Genomic DNA, 26,882 nt, shown 5'->3' on the forward strand with positions numbered 1-26,882 from the left:
GCTGGGATTACAGGCGTGAGCCACTGCACCTGACATGCTGGTATAATCCCAGCTACTCGGCAATTCAGATGAATTTTTTTTTTTTTTTTTGAGATGGAGTCCTGCTCAATTTGTCTGCCTCAGCCTCCCTAGTAGCTGGGACTACAGGTGCGCACCACCACGCCTGGCTAATTTTTGTATTTTTAGTAGAGATGGGGTTTCACCATATTGGCCAGGCTGATCTTGAACTTCTGACCTTGTGATCTGCCTGCCTGCCTCGGCCTCCCAAAGTGTGGGATTACAGGTGTGAGCCACCACACCCGGCTCAGATGAAATTTAATTAACAATTTATAAGAATTATAAATAGCTCAAAATTTAACAATGTGTACATAAAAATCACATGAAGATCTCAAATATATTAAAAGTCCATAGGAAATATGGCTAAAAGAAAATATGCCAAAATGCTAAGTGAATACAGTGTAAGTTATGTTTTTTCTGCTTTGTGTATTTCTATTCTGAATATTTCTATTCTATTCTATTTAGTTATTTTAAGACACTTTCCATTATAAAAGTAACATATTTTCAGCATTTAATGTATATGTAATCATAAAAGAAAAAAACAGATGGTGCCAATTTAGTAATAAACAGTGAAGAGCAGACTGTCACAACACTGTAATGAAAGCAGTTATCAAAACTAAAGGGCAACAAAGACATCTTCTGGACATTTTAAGAACTGCACAGTTGTTTTTAAACAAAAGATCCTATTTCCATCTAAGTGTAATAGTTGTTTAAAAACCACACATTATGAAGAGCAAAATCAATCTGTAATTAGGTTTGAAATTTTAAATATTACATGATTAAATTACAGACATACAACATTTAAAAAATAAAATACAAAATTGTTGCATAGACATTGGAATTATATCATCTCAAAATACCTTTAAAACTATTTCCAGGCAGATTATAAAGTCTACATATTTTAGTTAAAATAATTTATTTTCATGTAAGAAAAGTATAAAATATTAAGAAACTACATGTACTGTTGAACCAGTAACTTTAACATTTTAAATAGAATACTTCATGAATCATGGAGCTCATTTATATCAAAATATGACTGGCAATTTGGTTATCAATTTAAATAATTATAACGAGCAAATTCATAACCACATTTGATTAATTTGTGATATGTCCTAGTACTATGCAATGTAATCGTTTAGAAAAGTTCTTTTCGGTAAAATATAATTATCGAAGGTCATATTTTTAAATGTGTCCACTCAGTTTGGATACATGTTCTCTTCAACCTGAAACTACTTGTAAAATTATATCACTGTAGGTGTAATTAGTGATTTGTATATGAAATCAGGCTCTTTTTTTATTCTTAGAGCATGAAGGACTGGTTGCACCCACAGTTAGCCACATTTAGAGACTACTATTGATGCCCACAATTTGCATCTCTAAACAGTTTTGAGGGCAGATCTGATTTGAGGGTATTTTTAAAAAAAAATACAGTCCTAAAATCCAATCTGTAGTTCAACTAGCAAAACTCATCTTGCTTTAGTAATAGTTGTGTTTGGTAAGAAATGTGCTTTAGTTTTATGTAATCTCAAATGAATAGATAACTCTACAAATGAAAGTATGCCTAGTTCCTAAAGTTATCTTTTCTTAGTATCTTCCTATGACATGCCATAATGACATTTCATGACTAAATGTTTCTAATACCAGAACTAAGCATTCAGTTCTCTGGATTTTGTTTCATGTCACTTTTATCTTTTCAGATTGTTGTCTGATGTAATAGTTCATGATTTTTATGATATAGAAATTTAAACAAATAACTGAAGATAACCATAAAGAAAGTTTAAGAGAGGTGATATTAAATCAAGTTCATGAAGGGTAATAGATTATCTTCATATGGAACTGAAGTGCTTCAGTAACTTAAGTAACATGATTATCTTTTTTTTCTTTTTTTAACTGACCACTGTCAGCTAGTTTTTGTACAACTACTAAACAGGTAAATTTCTTGGTGTATGCTCATTTCTCTTTAGGCAGTTACATTCGATTTGATCTTGGAAAGTTGCTCCCAGAAATACTGTAAGAAGTAAGATTTAATTAGTCGAATAGTGGTGACTTAATTTTGTAGTGGATCAGCTAACTTAAGGTAATTCTGCAATAAATAATTTCTGTATTTTAGATGTACGCAATTTCAAAGAGATAAAGTGATCCCAGTGGTGGCTCACGCCTATAATCCCAGCACTTTCGGAGACTGAGGCAGGTGGATCACCTGAGGTCAGGAGTTCAAGACCAGCCTGGCCAATATGGTGAAACCCTGTCTCTACTAAAAATTGGCTGGGCATGGCAGCACATGCCTGTAATCCCGGCTACTCAGGAGGCTGAGGCAGGAGAATTGCTTGAACCCACGAGGTGGAGGTTGCAGTGAGCCAAGATTGTGCCTTGTACTCCAGCCTGGACAACAAGAGTGAAACTCTGTCTCAAAAAAACAAACAAACAAACAAACAAAACAGTGGACTCAGTGGGACATGGCTGATTACATCAGGAAGAGTCAGTGCAGCAAGAGCTAGATCTGCTGCTGGAGTAGGTCATTTTAGCAGATGAGCAGGAGCATGGATGCCAGGAAAATGGGGGGCAGGTGGAATCTAAGAAGTCAAGTGTTGAGCAGAAGAATGTATTCTTAATGAGAACTAGCAAGGTTCTTAGGCTTTGAGCTGGGCCCTAGGGCTAGATTCAGACTGGAGAAGGAGGCAAGTAGGAATTGTAAAGAAAAATTGGAAGAATTTACAAAATTCTTAGCCTTCACGATTTCAGAGAGTTGAATTTATCTGCTGTTTAAAGCGAACTGCTTTGCAAATTCAGTGAGCAGAGTGAGTTGGTAGAGGATACAATTAAAGTAGTTCCCATGTAGCTATTTCATTGTTCCCTCACTAGTGAGCACTAGTACTCTGAATTATTTGACCTTCATAGCCATTTCTCAGCCTTTTTGAATTATTATGTAAATACACCGGACTTTGGGAAAGGTTTGGTGAATGTGGTAATTAAGAAGCCTTATGCTATCTGACAGTTTTTTCTAGTTCCCAGAGTAAACATATAAGAGTACATAACAATATTTCCTGTTTTTATACATGACTAGCAAATATGGAGAGTACTTTTTTAATGATGAGAAATATTAAAACACAGAGAAAATAGCTTTACCTTCTCTCATCTTGGTTGCTCTGGTATATTTGTGCAGTCGGAGATGCGATATTCTGATGTGATAAAACAGATGGAGAGATACCTATCCCTCTGAGTTGCTGAAAAGCTATTTCTGCATGGATGCTCCGAGGATTATTTGTCAGAATCCCAGCGTTCTTGTTTTTTTTGTCTGAAATTAGAAATTAGAAATTTGAAAAATTAAAATTATGAAACAGTGAGAAACATTAATTAACATAAGCATTAAGCAATATAGTTTGGTTGTCCTTCAGCTGAATATATGCTATACATGTTTCATAAAGTGAATTTAAAATTTCAAATAAAAGTATAGAATTAGAATGTATTTTTAGCACTTGATGTGGCTTAAATTTCTGTGAGGTAGTGAATCAGTTTGATTTTTCCTAGATAATATTTTAAACATATAAATATCCAGACCTGCATGCTATAATAAATGTACAGATAAAGTGATTATACTTCAAAAAATTGGGGCAGCACAGTCAAAAAATAGGAAAGAGATTGCAGGACTTTTTCAGCACATAACAAATCTTGAAGAAAGTAGCAGGCATACCTCGGAAATATTGTGGGTGTGGTTCCAGACCATTGCGATAAAGTGAGTCACATACATTTTTTTGGTTTCCCAGGACATATAAAAGTTATGTTTACAACTATAGTGTAGTCTATTAAGTGTGCAGAAGCATTATGTTAAAAAAAAACACTGTACATAACTTAATTTAAAAATACTTTATTGCTAAAAAATGCTAATGAACATGTGAACCTTCAGCAAGTTGTAATCTTTTTGCTGTTGGAGGGTCTTGTCTCTGTTGTTGGCTGCTGACCAATCAGGGTGGTGGCTGCTGAAGGCTGGGATGACTGTGGCAATTTCTTAACATAATACAACAATGAAGTTTGCTGCATAGATCAACTCTTCCCTTCATGAAAGATTTCTGTGTACAATGTGATGTTTGATAGCACTTTCCCCACAGTAGTTCTTTCAAAATTGGCATCAGTCCTCTCAAACTCTGCCACTGCTCCATCAGCTAAGTTTGTAATATTCTAAATCCTTTGTTGTCATTTCTACAGTGTTCACAGCATTTCACCAGGAGTAAATTCCATCTCAAGAAACCACTTTCTTTGCTCATCCATAAGAAGCAACTCCTCATCCGTTCAAGTTTGATCATGAGATTGCAGCAATTCAGTCACATCTTCAGGCTCCACTTCTAGTTCTCTTGCTGTTTCCACACATCTGCAGTTACTTCCTTCACTGAAGTCCTGAACCCCTCAAAGTTATCCAAACTCCCATTGTGGTTGCTATTTTGACCTCCTCTCATGAATTAAAAATGTTTTTAATGGTGTCTAGAATCCTTTCCAGAAGGTCTTCAGTTTACTTTGCCCATATCCATCAGAGGAATCACTATTTTATTTTGTTTTATTTTATTTTTTGAGATGGAGTCTTGCTCTGTCACCCAGGCTGGAGTGCAGTGGCATGATCTTGGCTCACTGCAAGCTCTGCCTTCCGGGTTCACGCCATTCTCCTGCCTCAGCCTCCCGAGTAGCTGGGACTACAGGCGCCCACCACCTTGACTGGCTAATTTTTTTGTATTTTTAGTAGAGATGGGGTTTCACCGTGTTAGCCAGGATGGTCTCGATCTCCTGACCTCATGATCTGCCTCGGTCTCCCAAAGTGCTGGGATTACAAGCGTGAGCCACCACTCCTGGCCAGGAATCACTATCTATGGTAGTTAGAGCCTTACAAAATATATTTCTTAAATCATAATACTTGAAATTACTCCTTGATCCATTGGCTGCAGCATGGATGTTGTGTTAGCAGGCATGAAAACAACATTCATCTCTTTGTACTTCCCCATCAGAGTTAGTAGGTGACTAGGTGCATTGTCAGTGAGCAGTAGTCTTCGAAAAGCAATCTTTTTCTCAGCACTAGGTCTCAATAGTCAGCTAAAATACTTAGTAAACCATGCTGTAAACAGATGTGCTGTTATTCAAGCTTTGTACATTGATAGAGCATAGATTGATAGAGCACAGATGCAGTAGATTTAACATAATTCTTAAGAGCCCTAGGAGTTTTACAATGGTTGAGCAATGGTTTATTTAAGTTGAGCAATGTATTCAACTTAAAGTCACCAGCTGCACTGGCCCCTAACAAGACAGTCAGACTGTCCTTTGAAGCTTTGAAGCCAGACATTGACGTCTCCTTTCTAGCTATGAAGGTCCTAGATGGCATCTTCTTCTGTAAGGCTGTTTCATTTACATTGAAAATCTCTTTTTTAGTGTAGCCACTTTCATCAATGATCCTAGCTAGCTCTTCTGGATAACTTGCAGCCGCTTCTGTATCAGCACTTGCTGCTTCACCTTACACTTTTATGTTGTCTGATATAATAGTTCATGATTCTTTCCTTAAACCTCATGAAGCAGCCTTTGCTAGCTTCAAACGTCTCTTCTGCAGCTTTCTCACCACTTTCAGCGTTCATAGACTTGAAGAGAGTTAGGGTCTCTGGATTAGGCTTTGGCTTAAGGGAATGTTGTGGCTGGTTGATATCCTATCCAGACCACTTTATCCATATAAGCAGTAAGATTGTTTCAATCTCTTATCATCCATGTGTTCCTTGGAGTCGCATTTTTAATTTCCTTCAAGAATTTTTTCTTTGCATTCACAGCTTGGCTATCTATTTGATACAAAAGGCCTAACTTTCAACCTGTCTTGGCTTTCAACATGGCTTCCTCACTAAGCTTAATCATTTCTAGCTTTTGATTTAAAGTGAGAGATGTGAGATTCTTCCTTCCTTAGAGGTCATTGTAGGGTTATTAATTGACTTAAAAAGATTACTGATCACAGATCACCATAACAAATATAATAATAATGAAAAAGTTTGAAATAGTAAGAGAATTACCAAAATGTGATAAAGACACAAAGTGAGCACATGTTGTTGGAAACATGGCATCAATAGACTTGCTTGATGCAGGGTTGTCACAAACCTACAATTTGTAAAAAAAACTCAGTATCTGTGAAATGCAATAAAACAAAGTATGCTTTTACCTGAGAAGTAAGTTAGTATCTGAGAAGTAAGTTATGAAGATGAATTCAGGGTTAAACTATTAAAAAAATGTAAAAAGATAATGACATTCCTGAAGATGACTTTGTTCTGTTAACGAGGTAATAACAATTTGGTATGCCCAATTTTACTGACAGTTGTAGACAAAAGCATAACAATCTTCATTGTTATTAAAACCTGAAAGTCATAATGACATATAAGTATGAAAAATGAGACAAAATATAACATCTTAATGGAGTAAATTATGCTGGTTTGTTTTTCACTGGGTTTCTTTAAAAAACTTTAATCACATGGAACAATCTGCTATTTTTTTATAGTAGGCTCTTAGATCATTTTATAATTATTGTGATGTTCAGTTTTATTGTCTAAGAGTGGTCTGAGGACAAATGAGAAGTCAGAAGGAATAGAAGAGGTAAGCCCTCAGAGAAGGAGTAGTTACCCCCAATTTTGCCAAAATGATAACCAGAAAAGATGTGGAATTAGGGAACAGGCTTATTCTAAACTTGAACTAAAACTTACATAGCAGAATAAACCACTTCCATGCTTGTTCTTTTAATATACTCCCTGTTTTAAAACTCTACCTCTTGAAGCTCTTCTCTAGTATTTGCCTAATGAATATTTTCTTATGATTTCAAAAGGAAAGTGAGATCTCTCTGCAAAATATCTTTTGTACCCCAGGATTCTGTTATGCTTTTACACCTCTGATTTCCACTTTTAGCAGGATGCACTAATGAACTGCTTTTAGTAGTTGTTTGCTCTGACATCCATGAAATGAAATAAAAGCTTTGGAAATATATGTCAGGAAATAAATGTTCAAGTATCACAAAGTTCACATTGCAAGTGAGCAAATGTTTAGTCACAACATACTAGTAGCTGAGTACAAAAAAGCTATAATAAAACTAAAAATAATAAAATTATAATCTCTGAAATCAAAATGGCCACAGGAAACTTGAACAAATATGCAATTTTAGGAAATGTAAGTGAAAAGGAATTTTAAGTAATATTAGAAATTAAAGTGATATTTTTATTTCAAATGAAGTGATTCTTTTACATTCTATCTGAAATTCTTTGTCAAAATACCTTCAACTTCAGGAGTTAAAGTGACGTCAGATCCCAAGTAATGGCTGAATCCACTAGGCAGAATTACATTTGTTATCTTTATGGGAGGAGTTTTCACTTGGCCAAATGATCTGCCATCCATAGGACAGTGGGTAACAGGAATGAGCTACATAATAAAATAAAAGTTAATAACATCTCATCTCCAAAACTCAGATCAGTAGGCTTAATCCTTATAACAAGTCCGAGTTGACAATCAACATTTTTTTTTAGTCAGGAGCTACCTGCTTGCCTAAACTCAGAATTGGTACTAGGTAAAACCTATAAAATCAGCAGAGCTTTTTGGGGAGTAAACCTCCCTCAGAACCTTGTGTTCTTTTTTTTTTTCAGACTGCATTGTACCATCATTAGAATCTAGTGCTTAACGGCAACTCACCCTTTCCAAAGGGTCTTAAGGTAAGTATGGAACTAAGAACATAAGAATTAAAACTTCCCCATTGTAATGCTTTTTCTTTTTTTGCGTGAATAGAATTTCTGGAAGGTAAAAGTTATTTCTCGAAATCTTTGTATTTTTCACATTACCTAATCAGATGACTTGCAGTTAATTAGTTTTCAGAACAAACAGTAAATATAATGGGAGTTAAGAAAAGCATCTTATGATAATCAATTTTAGTGAATGTAGTAAAACTCTCTAAATAGTATTTACATTTCACACCTGCTGAGGATTAAGGGGCTTTTGTAAGAATTTCAGGAATCAGCAAATAGAGGAGAAAAATATTTTAGGCAGGGGACTCTTGCTTCCCCTAGAAATGTATGCCCTCTCTGCTTTCGTTAAGACTGACCTTGTTTATACGTGTGAATTCTGAACATACGATTCAGCTTATTTAGAGATGGAGGCCTTTTCTGTTTGTGTAAAATTACTTATTTAACCTCATACTTCAGTAAGTGTTACCAAGAATGCTGCTTTATAATGAATGCTAAGGTATTAGTCCTTTTACTAAAGCTGGTCAGTCCTAAATTCCCTAATGAATTCCTTTCTGGGAGTTTCTTCCCATCACTAATCTAGAATGCTGTCAAATTTTCTTCTGAAACTAAACCCCCAAAATATTTTGGTTTAAAAGAACTTTAGATTTCATTTATTTCCTCCTTATTTGCTGTTAAAAAGAAAGGCCAGTAGCAACTAAGACAAAGACAAACACATTTGACTGATAAACTTCAGAAGTCTTCTGGACTTGAGTCTCCTGAACATCTAGTTAAAAGAAATAATGGCTTGATTTTGTTCTAGTCCTGAAAATAATTAGTGTTGAATCTAAAAAAAAATTCTCTAAAATAAAGATTTCAAATACCCCCTTTATTTTACTAACCATATATAGATAAATAAAAAATAATTTTAATGAAGTATTTACATACAGAATAACTAAGTGGAAAGATGGTTAAATTCCTATGTATAGCACTGATTTAAATAGCAAGAATATGTATCTAGAATAACTGAAGATGACATCATAGTACTCTAAGGGGAAAATCTGAGTTCACTATATGATAAATAGAAAAGAATAGCCAACAAACAAACCCCTTAGTAAAGTATTCATTATTGGTTGAATTTTGAGTTATGCCAAATTAAATGCTAAATTCAACCAACGTTTAAAGAATTTTACATGAAAACTGGGATCTTCAAAGTTCTAAGTGGTTACTTTATGTCTTTTCAATTTAGCCTGCATTACTTTAAAACAGAATTTATGAATTTTTATATGATAATTTCATAGGTCTTTCACTGGAGCCCTCACATAAGTGGTATGGCAGGAAGAATAATGCCCCTCCCCCAAAGATATCTACATCCTAATTCCCAAAACCTGTGAATACCTTGCCTTACATGGCAAAGTACTTTGCAGGTGTGATTAAGGGTTTTGAGATGGGGAAATTATCCTGGATTATCGAGGTAGAAGGAGGCAGAAGGTCAGAGAGAAGGGGAAGTGACCATGAAAGCAGAGGTCTAAGTGATGGCATTGCTGGATGACAGCCATGAGCCAAAGAATGCGGATGGCCTCTAGAAGCTGGTAATGGCAAACAGTAAATTCTCTCCTAGGGCTTCCAGAAAAAATGCAGCCCTGCCAATACTTTTTTTTTTTTTTTCCAAGACAGGGTCTCGCTTTTTTACCCAGGCTGGAGTGCATTGGCACGATCTTGGCTCACTGCAACCATCACCTCCCAGGCTCAAGAAATTCTCCCACCTTAGCCTCCTGAGTAGCTGGGACTACAGGCATGTGCCATCATACCTGGCTAATTCTTCTTTTTTTTTTGGTAGAGACAGGGTTTTGCCATGTTGCCCAGGCTGCACTCGAACTCATGGGCTCAAGTGATCCACCTGCCTCAGCTTCCCAGAGTGGTGGGATTATAGGCATGAGTCGCCAAGCCTGGCCCCTGCAAGTATTTTTAATTTTAGTCCTTTAATACCGGTTTTCAGACTCCTGACCTTCAAAACTGTAAGATAGTATGTTATTTTAAGCCACTAAATTTGTGGTAATTTGTTGTAGCAGCAATATGAAACTAATACAGCTGGCATACATTTTTCAAGAAGTGACCTGCTTCAGGAATATAAAAAAGGGAAAAGGAAAGAAATCATCTTAAATCACTGAACTAAATTTTATTTGACCATTTGCTCTCTTTTGAAAGACTGGGGCCTATGACAAGGATTTGAGTAGATGGCATTAAATGATGCACTTTTTTTGTTACATCATATAGATCAATGGCTAAATTTCTTTTTGGAAACCATAGTTTTTAGAAAAAAATTTGTAGATATAGTCCATACATGAATCAATTTCCTTTGCCTAAACTAAATAATCTTTTTGAAACATTGTACAACTTTTTAAGTCACACAAGTCTCTGTAGCCACTTTGACCTATAATAGAAGCCCTTTGGTTAATCAAAAAATGTCAAGATTAATTTTAAAAGAGTTAATAAAAAAGTAAGAGGGCCGGGTGCAGTGGCTCAAGCCTGTAGTCCCAGCACTTTGGGAGGTCGAGGTGGGTGGATCGCCCAAGGTCGGGAGTTTGCAACCAGCCTGGCCAGCATGGCGAAACCTTATCTCTACTAAAAATACAAAAATTAGCCTGGTATGGTGGCACATGCCTGTAGTCCCAGCTACTCGGGAGGCTGAGGCAGGAGAATCAATTGAACTCGGGAGGCAGAGGTTATAGTGAGCCAAGATCATGCCACTGCACTCCAGCCTGGGCAACAGAGCGAGACTTCGTCTAAGAAAAAAAAAAAGTAGAGGAATCATTGTCTAATTGATATTCATCTTAAAAATATATGTAAAAGTACATGCATTCATCAATCTTTTGATGAAGGACCAAGGCTTTTTCTGTAGGCAAGTCCCTGGATTGGTATTTTTTATTTGATTGTTTTTGGAGACATCATAATCTTATTTTGTCTACAATTTCCAGTTTTGGTTTCTTTAAAGTAGTGAGAATTTAAAGGCATGTGGAAAAGATCCGAACTTTGAATTTGTCTAGCTTTTAAAAATAATTTCCTTACATGTTTTCCCTGCATTTTTATCATTTTCTTCATGTTTTGTTTTTTTCTCCCACATCTAATTTGATCCTATGGGGGAGGGTGTTGGAAGGGGTGAGGAGAGAGAGAGTGCCCTTTATCCCGACTTTCCAAAATATTCCATTTGGTTTTCATAGACAAATAGAAATAATAATTTAAAATTTGCACTTAGAGTTCCTGTATTTGTTTAAAATAAAAAGAACTGACATACAGTTAGCTCTTGGTAAGTATATGAATGTACTGCTGAAGGCAGAAGTGGACTAGAGAGGAGCCTACAAGTATCAAAAGTTGAGTGTGTTCTGGAATTGGGAGTGTCACTGGAATTAATCTGGTGAGTTCAGTGAAAGTCCATTAGAGCATGTATGGTAGTCCTATCTCTTTCCTGTTCAGTATAATGTTTTTAAAGTCACCTCTGTTCATGGACTCTAATGTGCTTGGTTTCTGGTTTTCACTTACATCAGAGATTCATTTATATTCTCTACCGTGGTCCAGGTCTTCATAACATCTCTCTTGGATTATTTTCAAAATCTCTTAGCTGGTTTCCCTTCCCCTTCCAGCCTCTTTTTTTCTCAAACCACAGCATTCTAACAATGCGACCTCTCTGTTCAAAAACCATAGATTTTCTGTGTTAAATTTAGTCTTTAGAAGATGGTCATGAAGAAACTAGGTGGTCAAAGACAGAATTTTAAAATGACATGCTTTTATTATTTCTTCTCTCTTTTAATCTCTTTCCTACCATGATGAGATACATTTTAGGGCTCCTGAGTAAAAAGCCCAATTATCCTGACAAAACACACAGATAGAGGGACACATCTCCTTTCTTATATAAACTACACAATCCAGAGAGTTGAGTTCAGAATTCCTTCCTTCCCTTTCTGTGTGCCTAAATGGAAATAGTTTTATTGTTAGTTTCTATTTATGAAAGTGATATGTTATAGTTTCCTATGTTCTAGCATCATCTGACATATTGAGCATACAAATATTAAATAACTTCCCTTATGTCAGAGTATGAAGTATGCTATTAAGAAAAGGATGTTCCCTGACTTACATATGTATGTGTGTGTATGTGTGTGTGTGCACGCATGCTCTATTCACCAAATCAAGCTGCCTTTGATAGTAATCACTAAATAGATACTAAGATCATCCTCATCAAAAACACCATAGGTTTAAACATTTAAATCAAAAGATATAATAAAATTTTCATTTACTAATAATTAATGTGCTTCAGAAGGAAAACTGTAAATAATATAATTATTACCGAATTTTTCTTTGCTTGTAGTTCAGCGAGGTGAAATTCAGCTTTTGCCCTATCATCTGAATTCACAGGACTTCCATCTAACATCTGTAAGTTAGGCAGTCGAAATATGAGCATGTGGCGATGTAGCATTTTTCTACAAATCTGAATAAAGTTAAACATAACAATTTATTCCCACAAAACTTTTACTTCAAAGATTAACCTGTATAGAGAAGAAAATTTAGCATAGGCAACAAAGAGGACAAATAATAGCTAACTTATAGTAATAGATGCTACAGATAATGAGCTACCTTTTTTTTTTTTTTTTTTTTTTTTTTTTTTGAGGCAGAGTCTCGCTCTGTCGCCCGGACTGGAGTGCAGTGGCCGGATCTCAGCTCACTGCAAGCTCCGCCTCCCGGGTTTACGCCATTCTCCTGCCTCAGCCTCCCGAGTAGCTGGGACTACAGGCGCCCGCCACCTCGCCCGGCTAGTTTTTTTTTGTATTTTTAGTAGAGACGGGGTTTCACCGTGTTAGCCAGGATGGTCTCGATCTCCTGACCTCGTGATCCGCCCGTCTCGGCCTCCCAAAATGCTGGGATTACAGGCTTGAGCCACCGCGCCCGGCCAATGAGCTACCTTTTTGAAAAATTACTCAATTTCCTATTATGTCAAATAAAGAATTCTTTTTTAAGTTATGACTACCATTTAGAGGTTCAGCCTCCTTTTAAAGTAACAGTATTGTTCACTAACTACAGGCAATCCAAACTCATGAATAGGATTACATTAGGGAAGTTCACTTAAAAGTAACTATTTTGAAACTTATATTTTCCCACAGGCACTATCTAATTAATTCAACACACCTGCTGAACTATATGATCCATCTCATAGTATCAACCTACTCTAAAAATTTGAGAGGGATTTAACAAAGTTGGCTTGAGGTTGTTAACTTCAGAAGGGTCTGCTTGCAAGGATAGCTGTTGCTGGTGTTAGGTATTTGGTGTTTTGTGAGTGTTCCCACCATTCCTTAATTGATAAGGGGAGTTTACTGTGCCTGGACTACTAATACGAACAATATGATTTATGCTCTACCTCATTTCCTTCTGGGGTCTGGAATTTTGGTACATGATAGGAAGAGGGTGCCTGTGTAACCATCCCCCAACAAAATCATTGAATGCTGAGTCTCTAATGGACTGCCTTGGGCAAAAACATAACATACAAGTTGCAGCATTTTTCTCGCTGTGTGAAGAGTGTGCTCTGTGTGACTCCTTGTGGAAGAGAAGGAGCATAAGAAAGCCTGTCCATGGATTCCTCCAGAATCTCCCTGTGTCTCCTTCCCTTATCATCTAGCTGTGTATCCTTGTTATGTCACTGTAATAAGTCTTAGCCATGAGTACAATTATATGTTGAGTCCCATGAATCCTCCTAGCAAATATGTGAACATGCAGGTGATCTTGGGGATTGCTGACACAGATAGTATGCAACAAACAAAAAGAAACAGAATAAGAAAGAAACTATCCAGAAAGTATGAACAAACTATCTTAAAAAAAGAATATAGTAGATTATATATACAGTAATGGAGAAGATCGCTAATACATAAAATCGAGTAAAAAAAAAAAAACTTGATTGCATTCTAGACCACAAAGCAGAATTCATAAATACCAAGAAATTTATGTTTTCCTCTGATTGTTTTCTCTGACTAAATTATGATAACATTAGAAATAAATGACAATGATAACTAGAAATTCTCTATAGATTTGAAATTAATATAGACACTCACGTCTCCCTCAATAACTCATGAGTTAACGAAGAAATGCTTTGGGAAGTAGATTTTAAGAAATAAAAAGCAGTAAAATATTACATATCAAAACTTTTAGGATGTTGCTAAAGCAGCAGTTTATAACCTAAAATGTATTGACTGATTCTGAAAAGAAACTGAAAATTAATGAGCTAGCTATCCTACTTAAGACTTCCTTCCTTCCTTCCTTCCTTCCTTCCTTCCTTCCTTCCTTCCTTCCTTCCTTCCTTCCTTCCTTCCTTCCTTCCTTCCTTCCTTCCTTCCTTCTTTCCCTCCCTGCCTCCCTCCCTTTCATTTTCTTTCTTTCTTTCTTTTAAAGAGATAGGGTCTCATCCTGTTGCTCAGACTGAAGTGTAGTGATACAGTCACAGTTCACTGTAACCTCGAATTTCTGGACTACAGTGATTCTCCCACCTCAGCCTCCCAAGTAACTAGATCTACAGCTGCACACCACCACACCTGGCTAATTTTGAAATTTTCTGTGGAGACAAATCTCGCTATGTTGTCTAGGCTGGTCTCAAACTCCTGCCCTCAAGAGATCCTCCTGTCTCGCCATCCCCCCAAAAATAATTTTTTTGGAAAGCAAACTCAAATAAACTAAAAGAAGGTAATAATAAAGAGTGGAAATTAATGAAATAGAAAACAAAATAATAACACGCTTGATGAAGCCAAAATATGGCTCTTTAAATAAACTATTACAATAGACAAGCCTGTAGCAGGATTCATCAACAATAAAAAAGAGAAAGAAAAATGGACAATTTTAGGTATTAAAAAGGTGACAAAAACATGAACATGATGAACATTTAAAAAATTCACAAGAGGATTTTGGTTCCAAAATGGTAGCAAAGAGGCAAGCTGGCTTCTCACCCCCAATAAAAAACAGAAAACAAATATACAGTGCTGAGATCTTCACCAGCAACAACCCAGAGCTCAAGAATGAGGATAAGACAGTTCCCCGGGCCACAGAGAAGTGGAAAAACTCTTAGTAGATGGCAGGAGAACCAGCCTTCCACATACATGATGCCTCTTGCCCCCCTACCCCTCTGCGGAATCCTGCCAGACACCAACTGCGTAGAAAATCTGCCCTTAACTCATGGTTTATACCCTGGAAAAAGTAAAATGGAGGTGATCAGTCAGCTTCTCCATCTTCTTGGGCTCCCTAGCAGGAGACCTGTCATTGTGTTAACTTGTGGGTAGCATCATGACTGCCTGAAGGGAGAAATATCTCTGAGAATAGGCAGAGACAAACGGGAGGCGAGACTACCAACCCCAGCCCAGAAACTCTGCTCTGTAACTTGGCTAAAGTAGATGCCAAATAAAAGTGGCTGCGGGAGGTATATTCCCCTGGTCCCCTGGTCACAAGCTCCTAATAAGCCTTCCCACACTGTCAGGATAATCCCTTTGGGATGCCCCTCATTTGAGATAGGCAGTGCTCTGACCAGTTACTAGAGCTGAGGTGAACTTGGCCTTAAGGTGCCACCCCAGCCAGAACCAAAAGGCAGGCAGCAACCTAACAGTGAAGATTTGCTAAACAAATATATTTAATAAAAAGCAAAACAAGCTGGACAGAGAAAACTGGAATAAATAACTAATATTTCAATGCAAAGACTTAGATGTATACTCACAAGAAACAATAGTAGACAGGGACCCATGACCTCCCCAAAAGGATAAAGCAAAAATCCAGTGACTGACCCTAAAGAGATGGTGATTTGTGAGCTTCTGACCAATAATTCAAAATAGTAATTTTAAGAAAATTCAGTAGTCTCCAAGATAACTCAGAAAAGCAATTTAGAAATTTATCAGAAAAATTTAACAAAGGAATTGAAATAATAAAAAATATCAAATAGAAATCTTAGAACTAAGAAATAAATTTGCTGAACTGAAAACCTCTTTAGAGGCTCTCAACATCAGAATAACCAAGCAGAGGAAAGAATCAATGAGTTTAAAGACTTGCTATTTGAAAATTTACAGGGGTGGGGCCGGGGGGGCGGGGGGGGGGGGGCGGGAAGGAATGAAAAGGAATGAAGACCATGTACGAGATATAGAAAATTGCCTCAAAAGACCAAATCTAGATACTCAGGAGGCTGAGGCAGGAGAATTGTTTGAACCTGGGAGGTGGAAGTTGCAGTAAGCCAAGATCGCACCACTGCACTCCAGCCTGGGTGACAGAACCAGACTCCATCTCAAAAAAAAAACAAAAAACAAAAACCAAAAAACAAAACTCCCAAAATGAAAACATGTAAATTGAAAGAAAGTTAAAATTTAGGGGGCCAGAGAATAGAGTTGTGTAGAATTTTTGTGTGTTTTTTTCCTTTGTTTCTGTTCTTTGTTTTTTTTTCTAGGTTTTTTGTTTGTTTGTTTTGTTTTTGCTTTTGTTTTTTGAGACAGAGTTTCGCCCTTGTTGCCAAGGCTGGAGTACAATGGCATGATCTCAACTCACTGCAACCTCTGCCTCCAAGGTTCAAGTGATTCTTCTGCCTTAGCCTCCCAAGTAGCTGGGATTACAGGCATGTGCCACTATGCCTGGCTAATTTTGTATTTTTAGTAGAGACAGGGTTTCTTCATGTTGGGTCAGAATGGTCTTGAACTCCCGATGTCAGGAGATGCACCTGCCTCATCCTCCCAAAGTTCTGGGATTACAGGTGTGAGCCACCACACCTGGTCTTTCCTATTATTTATCTTCTCAGATAAGTTGTCATCTCTTTAAAATAACTTGTTATATGTATAATTTTTTTAAGCTTATGGTAACCACAATGCAAAAACCTGTAACAGATTCATTAAAAATAAAAGCAACAAATTAAAACACTTAACTAAAAAGGAAGAAAATCACTTATCCACAAAGGAAGACAGTAAAAAAGGAAGGAGTTACAAAACAATGAAAGCAAGCAACAGAATGGCAGTAGTAAGTTCTTAATATGAATAATAACACTGAATGTAAATGATCTCAGTGTTCCAATTAAAAGGCATACAGTCGTGGAAAGGATATAGAAAAAAGACCTGAATGTGGGCCAAGATGGCTGATGAGAAGCAGGTGCAGTCTGCAGCACTCACAGAGAAGAGTGAAAGCAGTGAGTGAACTCAGCACCTTCAACTGAAATATCCAGGTTCTCACACTGGGACTGACTAGGCAATCAACTGAATCCATGGAGAACAAAGAAAAGCAGGGTGGGGTGACAGCCTACATGGGAGTGGCACAGAGCCAAATGAACCCCCATCCCCAGCCAAGGGAAGCAGTGAGTGTGCCATCATGCCCAGGAAACCATGCTTCTTCCATGGATCTTTGCAACCCACAGATGGGGAGATCCCCTTGTGAACCCATGTCTCCAGGGCTTTGGGTCTGATACACAGAGCAGTGTGGAGTCTTGGCAGAGTAGCTACTCAGGCACAGAGACCCAGGAGTTTTATATACTCCAGAGTCGGGATTCTGGCAAGGCAGCAGATTTGTCTGTACATTCCCCTAGGAAGGGGGCTGAATCCAGGGAGCCAAGCAGTGTCAGTCTGCAGGCCTCAGTTTCGTGGCACCTCGTAAGTTAAGACCCACTGGCTTAGAATTCCAGCCAGCCAAGGGCAATAGGCTGAGTCTGCCTGAAACCAGAGGCAGTTCCTGGGGGAAGGGTGAGTCTGCCTGAAACCAGAGGCAGCTTGGGAAGGGGTGGCGGCCATTTTTGTGGTTTGGTCAACTCAGCGTTCCAGCCTGCCATCTCTGGAAAGTCCAGGTGGTCTGGACGAGGAGGGTTCCCCCCAACTGCAACACACCTGCTTTGCAAGATGATGCTCAGACTACTTCTTTAAGGGGCACCCTGATCCATTCTTCCTCACTGGGTGGGGCCCCCTTGTGGGGGGCCTTGAGTCACTCCAGCCAGGCTTATTACATATAAGCACTGAACCCTGATCTCTCCTTGGGATGGAGCTCCTGTGGAGAGAGGCAGCCAGTGTCTCTGTTGTTTGGTTGACTCAGCTTTTCCAGCCTGCTGGCTCTGGAGAGTCCAGGAGGAAGAGAGTCTCACCAATGCAGCACACTGGCTGTACCAAAAGCAGCCAGACTATTCCTGTAAGTGTGTCCCTGATCCTGTTCCTCCTGACTGGATGAGACGTCCCAACAGGGTTCTCCAGACACCTCCTATAGGTGCGTTTGGGCCGGCAACAGGTCAGTACCACCCTGGGATGGAGCTTACAGAGGAAGGAGCAGGCTGCCATCTTTGCTGTTTTGCAGCCTTCACTGGATATACCACCAGGTATGGGAAAAATGGAGGCAATTAGGGTCTGGAGTGGACCCCCAGCAAACTGTAGCAGCCCTATGGTTCCTAATAATTAGTGGCCTGATTGTTAAGAACAAACAGACAATAACATCAACAAAAATGACCCCACAAAAGCCCCACTCAAAGGTCAGCAGTCTCAAAGATCGAAGGTAGATAAGCCCCTAAAAAAGTGAAAAAAATCAACGCAAAAACATTGAAAACACAAAAAGCCAGAGTGCCTCTTCTCCTACAAATGATCACAACACCAAATAACCAGCAACGGCACAGAACTGGGTAGAGGCTGAGATGGCTGAATTGATAGAAGTAGGCTTCAGAAGGTAATAATGAACTTTGCTGAGCTAAAGGAGCATGTTGTAACCCAATGCAAAGAAGCTAAGAAACATAATAAAACAATACAGGAGCTGATAATCAGAGTAGTCAGTTTAGAGAGAAACATAACTAACCTGATAGAGCTGAAAAACACAACATGAGAACTTTACAATGCAATCACAAGTATCAATAGCAGAATAGACCAGGCAGTGAAAGGATCTCAGAGCTTGAGAACTATCTTTCTGAAATAAGACAGGGCCAGGCATGGTGGCTCATGCCTGTAATCTCAGCACTTTGGGAGGCCAAGGAGGGTGGATCACCTGAGGTCAGGAGTTTGAGACCAGCCTGGCCAACATGGTGAAACCTGTCTCTACTAAAAATACAAAAATTAGCTGGGCATGGTGGTTTTGCCTGTAATCCCAGCTACTCAGGAGGCTGAGGCAGGAGAATTGCTTGAACCCAGGAGGTGGAGGTTGCAGTGAGCCAAGATTGTGCCGCTGCACTCCAGCCTAGGTGACAGAGTGAGACTCTGTCTCGAATAAAATAAAATAAAATAAAATGACAGAAAAGATTAGAGAGAAAAGAATAAAAAGGCATGAACAAAACCTCCCAGAAATATGGGATTATGTAAAAAAATTGAATCTATGACTGACTGGGGTATCTGAAAGAGATGGGGAGACTGGAACCAAGTTAGAAAATATACTTCAGGATATTATCTAGGAGAACTTCCCCAACCTAGCAAGACAGGCTAACATTCAAATTTAGGAAATTCAGAGAACCCCAGTAAGATACTCCATGAAAAGATCAACCCCAAGACACATAATCATCAGATTCTCCAAGGTCAAAATGAAAGAAAAAATGTTAAGAGCAGCCAGAGAAAAAGACAAGGTACTACAAAACAGCATACCTTTCAACAGAAATCCTACAGACCAGAAGAGATTGGGGGCCAATCTTCAACATTGTTAAATAAAATAATTTCCAACCTAGAATTTCATATCTGGCCAAACTAAGTTTCACAAGCGAAGGAGAAATGAGATCCTTTGCAGACAAGCAAATGCAGAGGGAATTGTCACCACCAGGCCTGCCTTGCAAGAGCTCCTGAAGAAAGCACTAAATATGGAAAGGAAAAACCATTATCAGCTACTCCAAAAACACACTGAAGTACACAGACCAGTGGCACTATGAAGTAACCACATAAACAAGTCTGCAAAATAACCAACCAGCATCATGAAGACAGAATCAAATTCACACATAACAATACTAACCTTAGACATAAATGGTCTAGATGTCCCAATTAAAAGACACAGAATAGCAAGCTGGATAAAGAACCAAGACCCATCTGTATGCTGTCTTTAAGAGATCCATCTCACATGCAAAGACACACATAGGCTCAAAACAAAGGATGAAGGATAATTTACCAAGCAGATGGAAAACAGAAAAAAGCAGGTGTCACAATCCTAGCTTCTGACAAAACAGACTTTAAAAGAACAAAGATAAAAAAACGACAAAGAAGAGCATTACATAATGGTAAAGGGTTCAATTCAACAAGAAGAGCTAACTGTCCTAAATATATAGTCATACAATACAGGAGCACCCAGATTCATAGCAGTTCTTAGAGACCTATAAAGAAACTTAGACTCCCACACAATAATAGTGGGAGATTTTAACACTCTACTGACAGTTTTAGACAGATCACTGAGACAGAAAATTAAAAAAGATATTCAGAACCTGAACTCAGCTCTGGATCAAGTGGATCTGATAGATATCTACAGAACTCTCCAGCCCCCAACAACAAAATATACATTCTCATTGCCTCATGGCACTTACTCAAAAATTAATCACATAATTGGAAGTCAAACACTCCTCAGCAAATGCAAAAGGACTGAAATAATAACAGTCTCTCAAATCACAATACAATCAAATTAGAATTTAAGATTAAGAAATTCACTCAAAACCACACAACTACATGGAAATTGAGCAACTTGCTCCTGAATGACTGCTGGGTAAATAATAAAATTAAGGCAGAAATCAAGAAGTTATTTGAAACTAATGAGAACAAAAAGACAATGTATCAGAATCTCTGGGGGCAGATAAAGCAGTGTTAAGAGGGGAATTTATAGCACTAAATGCCCACATCGAAAAGTTAGAAAGATCTCAAGTTAACAACCTAACCTCACAACCAAAAGAACTAGAAACCAAGAGCAAACAGACCCCAAAGCTAGCAGAAGACAATAAATAACTGAGATCAGAGCAGAACTGAAGGAGGAAAGAGACATGAAAATCCCTTTAAAAAATCAAGAAATGCAGGTGGTATTCTTTTGAAAAAATTAATAAAATAGACTGCTAACTAGACTAGTAAAGAAGAAAAGACAGAAGAATCAAATAAACACAATTTGAAATTATAAGGGGAATATCACCACTGACCCCACTAAAATACAAACAACCATCAGAGAATACTATAAACATCTCTGTGCACATGAACTAGAAAAACTAGAAGAAATGGATAAATTCCCAGATATGTACACCCTCCCAAGACTGAACCAGGAAGAAATTGAATCCCTGAATAGGCCAATAATGAGTCCTGAAATTGAGACAGTAATTAATAGCCTAACAACCAAAAAAAGTCCAGGAGCAGACAAATTTACAGCTTAATTCCAGAGGTACAAAGAACAACTGGTACCATTTCTACTGAAATTATTCCAAAAAATAGAAAAGGAGGGTCTCCTCCCTAACTCATTTTATGAGGCCACCATCATCCTGATACCAAAATCTGGCAGAGATACAACAAAATGAAAACTTCAGGCCAATATCTCTGATGACTGTTGATGCAAAAATCCTCAATAAAATGCTGGCAAACCAAATCCAGCAGCACATCAAAAGGCTTATCCATCATGATCAAGTCGGCTTCATCCCTGGGATGCAAGGCTGGTTCAACATATGCAAATCAATAAACATAATCCATCACATAAACAGAACCAGTGACAAAAACCACATGATTATCTCAATAGAAGCAGAAAAGGCCTTCGACATAATTCAAAACCACTTCATGCTAAAAACTGAGTAAACCAGGTTTTGATGGAACATATCTCAAAATAATAAGTTATTTATGACAGACCCACAGCCAATATCATACTGAATGTGCAAAATCAACGAAGTAAAGCTACAGCCCACAGAATGGGAGAAAATATTTGCAGTCAATCCATCTGACAAGGGATTAATGACCAGAACACATAAGAGCGCAAACAACCTAACAGCCAAAAATAAATAAATAATTAAATTTTAAAACTGGCAAAAGATCTGAACAGACATTTCTCAAAAGAAGACATACAAATGGCCAACAGGTTTACAAAAAAAAAAATGCTCAAAGTCACTAATAATCAGAGAAATACAAACCAAACCACAATGTGGTATCATTTTACCCCAGTTAAAATGGCTGACATCAAAACTTCAGGCAATAACAGATGCTGGTAAGGATGTGGAGAAAGGGGAACCTGTGTACACTGTTGGTGGGAATGTAAATTACCATTATGGTAAACAGTATGGAGGTTCCTTGAAAAACTCACAATAGAAAAGGGTATGTATCTAAAAGAAAGGAAATCGATACATCAAAGAGATACCTGTACTCCTATGTTTATTGCAGCATTATTCATAATAGCCAAAATATGGAATCAACCTAAGTGCCCATCAGTGGATGAATGGATAAAGAAAATATGGTATATCTACGCAATGGAACATTATTTAGCCATAAAAAGAATGATATCCTGTTATTTGCAGCAATATGGATGGAATTGGAAACCACTATGTTAGGTAGAATAAGCCAGGCACAGAAAAACAAATATCATATGCCTTCACTCATATGTGGGAGCTAAAAAAAGTGGATCTAATGAAGACAAAGACAAGATTGGTGGTTACCAGAGTCTGGGAAGGGGAGCAGGGATGAGAGATGGGAATGAAAGGAATAATAAAGAATATAAATATATTTATTTACACTAAACTGGACATTTAAAAATGTAAATATGGTAAATTGTATATGTATATTTTACATCAATACAAATTTTTAAAAATAAATGAAAAGCAATTCATGAAAGTACTATGAGAGCAATACATTAAAATTTTACAGGCCAGGCACGGTGGCTCACGCCTGTAATCCCAGCACTTTGGGAGGCAGAGGCAGGCAGATCATGAGGTCAGGAGATTAAAGCCATCCTGGCCAACATGGTGAAACTCTGTCTCTACTAAAAATACAAAAAATTAGCCAGGCATGAAGGCACGCGTCTGTAATCTCAGCTACTTGAGAGACTGAGGAAGGAGAATTGCTTGAACCCGGGAGGCAGAGGCTGCAGTAAGCTGAGATCATGCCACTGCACTCCATCTTGGGTGACAGAGACAGACTCTGTCTCAAAAAAAAAAAAAAAAAAAAATTACATAAAAAGGGCAATTTTCTAGATAATATAACTTATCAGAATAACTGTTTTAAGAAATACAAACGTGACTAGCTTTATAGCCATTAAAGAATTTAAGTAGTTTAAAATATAACCTCAAAAAATATTAAGCCCAGAGAGTTCTAGAGATAAGGTTTAATTATCCTTCCAGAAATATATGAGACATTGCATATAAAAACTCCATAGACTGGAGAAAGAGGGAATGCTCCCAAATTATTTTATGAAGCAAGTAAAACTTTGAGAGAGTTGAAAAGAATACTAAAAGAAGATAAAATTATAGGATAATTTTACTTATTTCCATGGATACAGATATGCTACATAAAATATTAGCAAATTGAATCCAATAAAATATAAAACATGACCAAGAAGTATTCATCCCAGGAATTTCAAGATGGTTTAACACTAGTCTGTTATTGTAATTTACCATATTAACAGATTAAAGAGAAAAACTATATTACCAATTACTGAAAAAGCAATGCCCATTCAAGACAAAACCGGCAGGAAACTGGAACTAGAATTTTCTTAAGCTGTTAAAGGTTATTTTCCCATAACCTCCTGCAAACATCATATTAAGTAGTGACAACTTTAAAGCATTCTTTTGAAGTTAGTAACTTACTATAAGTACTTCTAATGGTACTTCTAATTCAACACTGTACTAGAGGTCCTAAATAGCATGCTAAGAGAAGCAAAGGAAATTAAAAATGTGAGAACTGGAAAGAAATGATAGTCGTATTTGCAGATAATAGTCTATAGAGAATATCCAAAAAACATTACAAACCATTAGAATTAAAAAGAGGGTTCAGCAAGGGTCCTAGATAAAAAGCAATATACAAAAATCAGAATGTATACACTCCAGCAACAAACAATTAGGAAAATTTAAAAAAGACACTATTTTAAAAAGCAATTAAAACAACAATAAATCTAACCAAAGATGATTAAAATCTTTATGGAGAAAATTACAAATATTTATTCAAAGAGATGAAATAAATGGAGTGATATTTATGTTAATGAACGTGAAGGCTGAATACTATAAATATTAGGGGATACTGTTTATTGCTATTTTCTTCTTGGTGGAAGTAGCTCTATGATGTGGCCCTCCTGGGTTTTCTCAAACCCTTCACTTCCTCTCTACTAGGGGAAGTTGAGTGATTTAACTCCCTTCTTGGGAAAAGAGTGTTCTGGAAGAATGTTTTCTGCTCTCCAAGAGTAGCTCTCCTCTTATGCGGAAAAAGCTCGGTGTAGTATTTTCTATATCTGGGTGATCATGACTGACTATTTCTGAAATCTGATAACGTGCCCCTTTGATTTCTCACTAAACTAAGCTGATATTTTTGCCTCTCCATTGTCATATTACTGAATCTGTTTAGAAATTAGGTGAACAAGGGTGCTACTTATTGGGTCCCCTCAAAGATTCCAACAGGAAAGGTTGCAACTTTCTCCCCAAATTAATTTATAAATTGAATGCCATTCCAATTAAAATATCAACAAGATTCTCATGTAACTTGATGGGTTGGTTCCTAAAATTTATAGAAAAGTGTAAAGGGCCAAGAATAGCCAAGGCAGTGAAGAAAGAAAGAAATAATGAGAAGGAGAAGGAGGTGAAAGAGGAAGAATTAGAGGTGCTTATTTTACCAGACATCAAGGCTTACTACAAAACGTTAATTAATTAACACTACATAATATTGGCACAGGGTTAGAAAAATAGGCCAAGGAATACAATGTGGAAACCTGAAACAGACCTTATTTATACATGACAGTGACAGTTTGCACTGTAATCAGTTGGAAGAAGTCAATACATTTGGGCTGGGATAACTGGCTATGCATACAGAAACATAAAATTAAATCCCTTTCTAATACCATATAAAAATAAATTTTATAAAACTACCGGTAAATTAACTAATAAATTAGAATGGTAACATACTCACTGGATTGCCATACACTGTAAGCTCCCTGAGAGTAGAGATAACATCAAGTTTTTCCAGTTCTGTGATATCCTATTCAAAAGTTAATCAGTTATTATTTGGTTAGACTCAACATCTTCAAATGTAGACTCATTTGAAGTAATTATATGTAAGTGTTAGATTGCAGCTAGCTCATGATTGAATTCTCTGAAGTGAGCTTGAGTGACAGTGACAGTCTTCTGTATTCTTGAATAAAGGCAGATCTGTGTACTGTAGATTTCAAATACATGACTGGCAAAGGTAACAGTCTAACATGGAAAATTGGATATATAGCAGACTTGTAAGAAAAGACCAAATTTTTTCTCAGAATTATAATTTATTCTAGGACTCAGATTATATTTGGTTAATTCCTCCAGCACATTGACCAAGAAGTATGGAAAAGGTGAATCAAATCTAAAAGTTTTAAAGGTACATAACTAAACACAACCTTAACAATAAAGGAATGTGTGATATTGAGTGGATTGCATCTTGATATACTTGCTGGGAATATATATATAGCTGAAAAACTGTCTCTCATGTTAAATAATTTGCCTTCTCTATTGCATAGCATTATTTATTAGCTTCCATTTAACATTGGTGAAAGTTTGCAAATATATTTAGGTTTTGCAAAATTGTTTCTAAAATGCTATTTCTGACAAACTTTAGCCAACAAGCTCAGCCTAAAGTTGTTGCTAGTTCGTGTAACACAACAAAGTTATTGACATGCCTGTATTCCTTTGTGGAATTGTAAGTGGACATATAGCAAATTCTTCCAGTATGTGTAAAAATATTTAGACCTATTTTAGATCATTTGGAAGTGAATTTGATTTTTAAAATGACCGATCTTTACTATTTTGATTTTGGAAGTATCATAAAGGAGGGCTTTGAAAAATCTGTAAATCTATAGAGATGTTGTGCATTTTTACCCACAGGCAGTTTCTATCTGTGGAACCAAGGCCTGATCGGTAATCACGGACATGCGAAAAGTCTTACATTATTTTCTCAAATTAAACCAAACATAACAGTAGTCACTAGTGAAATATTCCTAATCAAAATTTCTGTTTTCACAGAAAATGTTAATATGGGAAATAGACTATTAAATTTGTAGAAGATAATGATGGCATAAACTTTTAAAGAGACATCAGGGAAACTAATATGTCCATAATTGGGGGGAGAGGGCTGATGGCTTCCCATTTTTAATATGCAGCATTATATTTTACAGTAGTGTGCTGCTACTGGCTCACAAAAAGTCAACTGATAAATTTTTAGGAATTTTGTGAGATGGTGTGTTAGCCTGAAATTGGCTATGACAGAAGAAATTATACCATAGAAATTGGCAGACGTTACAAATTAGGGATTTTTTTCCTCTTGGAGAGCCAGTTGTTAAGCATTAACCAGGATACCAATGGTAGTTACAATGTCAGCGTAAGTACTTAAGGCAATCATAATAATAATTGTGCCTGGATTGGGGCCTTCACTGAGGACAGGAAATAGCAATAGACTATTCTTGGGGTTCTTTTCAGCTTCAGGTGATTAATTATATGTTTAAAAGTAGACAGAGTAGCTGGATGCCAGGTAGGGGAATCATTTAGACACAGGGATCAAACAGGACTATAAAGGTGAATTAAATAATGAATCTTTCAATTGTGTTTCTGTGATTCTTTCTTTAGAAGCAAGACTACAGACAACAATTTGCTAAATCTATATTATTGGACATGATGGCTAAGTAAAAAGCATCACACCAGAATCAAGGGTATATATTATATTTTATCAAGGATATAGCTTCTGAAGGATGTTAAAGTAGGTCAATGAGGGACTGCATATACCTTCACTTGAAATATTGTTCCTTTGTTAATTTTTCTAGGCTTTCTCCCTTCTATCAATTTTTATCAACCCAAAATTATCTGATTGTCCCTTTGTTGAAATTAATGCTGGTATCACCCTGCCCATGTTGGTATGAATCCAGAGACAGAATCTCTCTCAAAAATAAAATTTGAAAGGAGAGTTCAGAAGTTTGAAGAAAATATGTTTTCAGTAGAATTCAACAGAATTT

The 26,882-nt window shown here is 37.1% G+C and overlaps 1 protein-coding gene across 1 annotated transcript in view; it reads right to left on the bottom strand.

Annotated features, from left to right (window-relative positions):
* Nucleotides 1–786: 786 nt before the first annotated feature.
* The window catches only part of LRRC9 (leucine rich repeat containing 9), a 134,696-nt gene continuing 108,600 nt past the window's right edge, over nucleotides 787–26,882 (bottom strand). Inside the window, exons 29-33 of the mRNA XM_030931688.1 lie at nucleotides 24,815–24,883; nucleotides 12,109–12,249; nucleotides 7,329–7,473; nucleotides 3,184–3,352; nucleotides 787–2,065 (exon numbers count right to left, since the gene is read on the bottom strand). Coding sequence (XP_030787548.1) covers nucleotides 2,026–2,065; nucleotides 3,184–3,352; nucleotides 7,329–7,473; nucleotides 12,109–12,249; nucleotides 24,815–24,883 — 564 coding nt within the window. The 3' untranslated portion in view covers nucleotides 787–2,025. The remainder of the gene's footprint in view (nucleotides 2,066–3,183; nucleotides 3,353–7,328; nucleotides 7,474–12,108; nucleotides 12,250–24,814; nucleotides 24,884–26,882) is intronic.

This window comes from Rhinopithecus roxellana, chromosome 5 (assembly GCF_007565055.1).
Source record: "Rhinopithecus roxellana isolate Shanxi Qingling chromosome 5, ASM756505v1, whole genome shotgun sequence".
Classification (NCBI taxonomy): Eukaryota; Metazoa; Chordata; class Mammalia; order Primates; family Cercopithecidae; genus Rhinopithecus; species Rhinopithecus roxellana.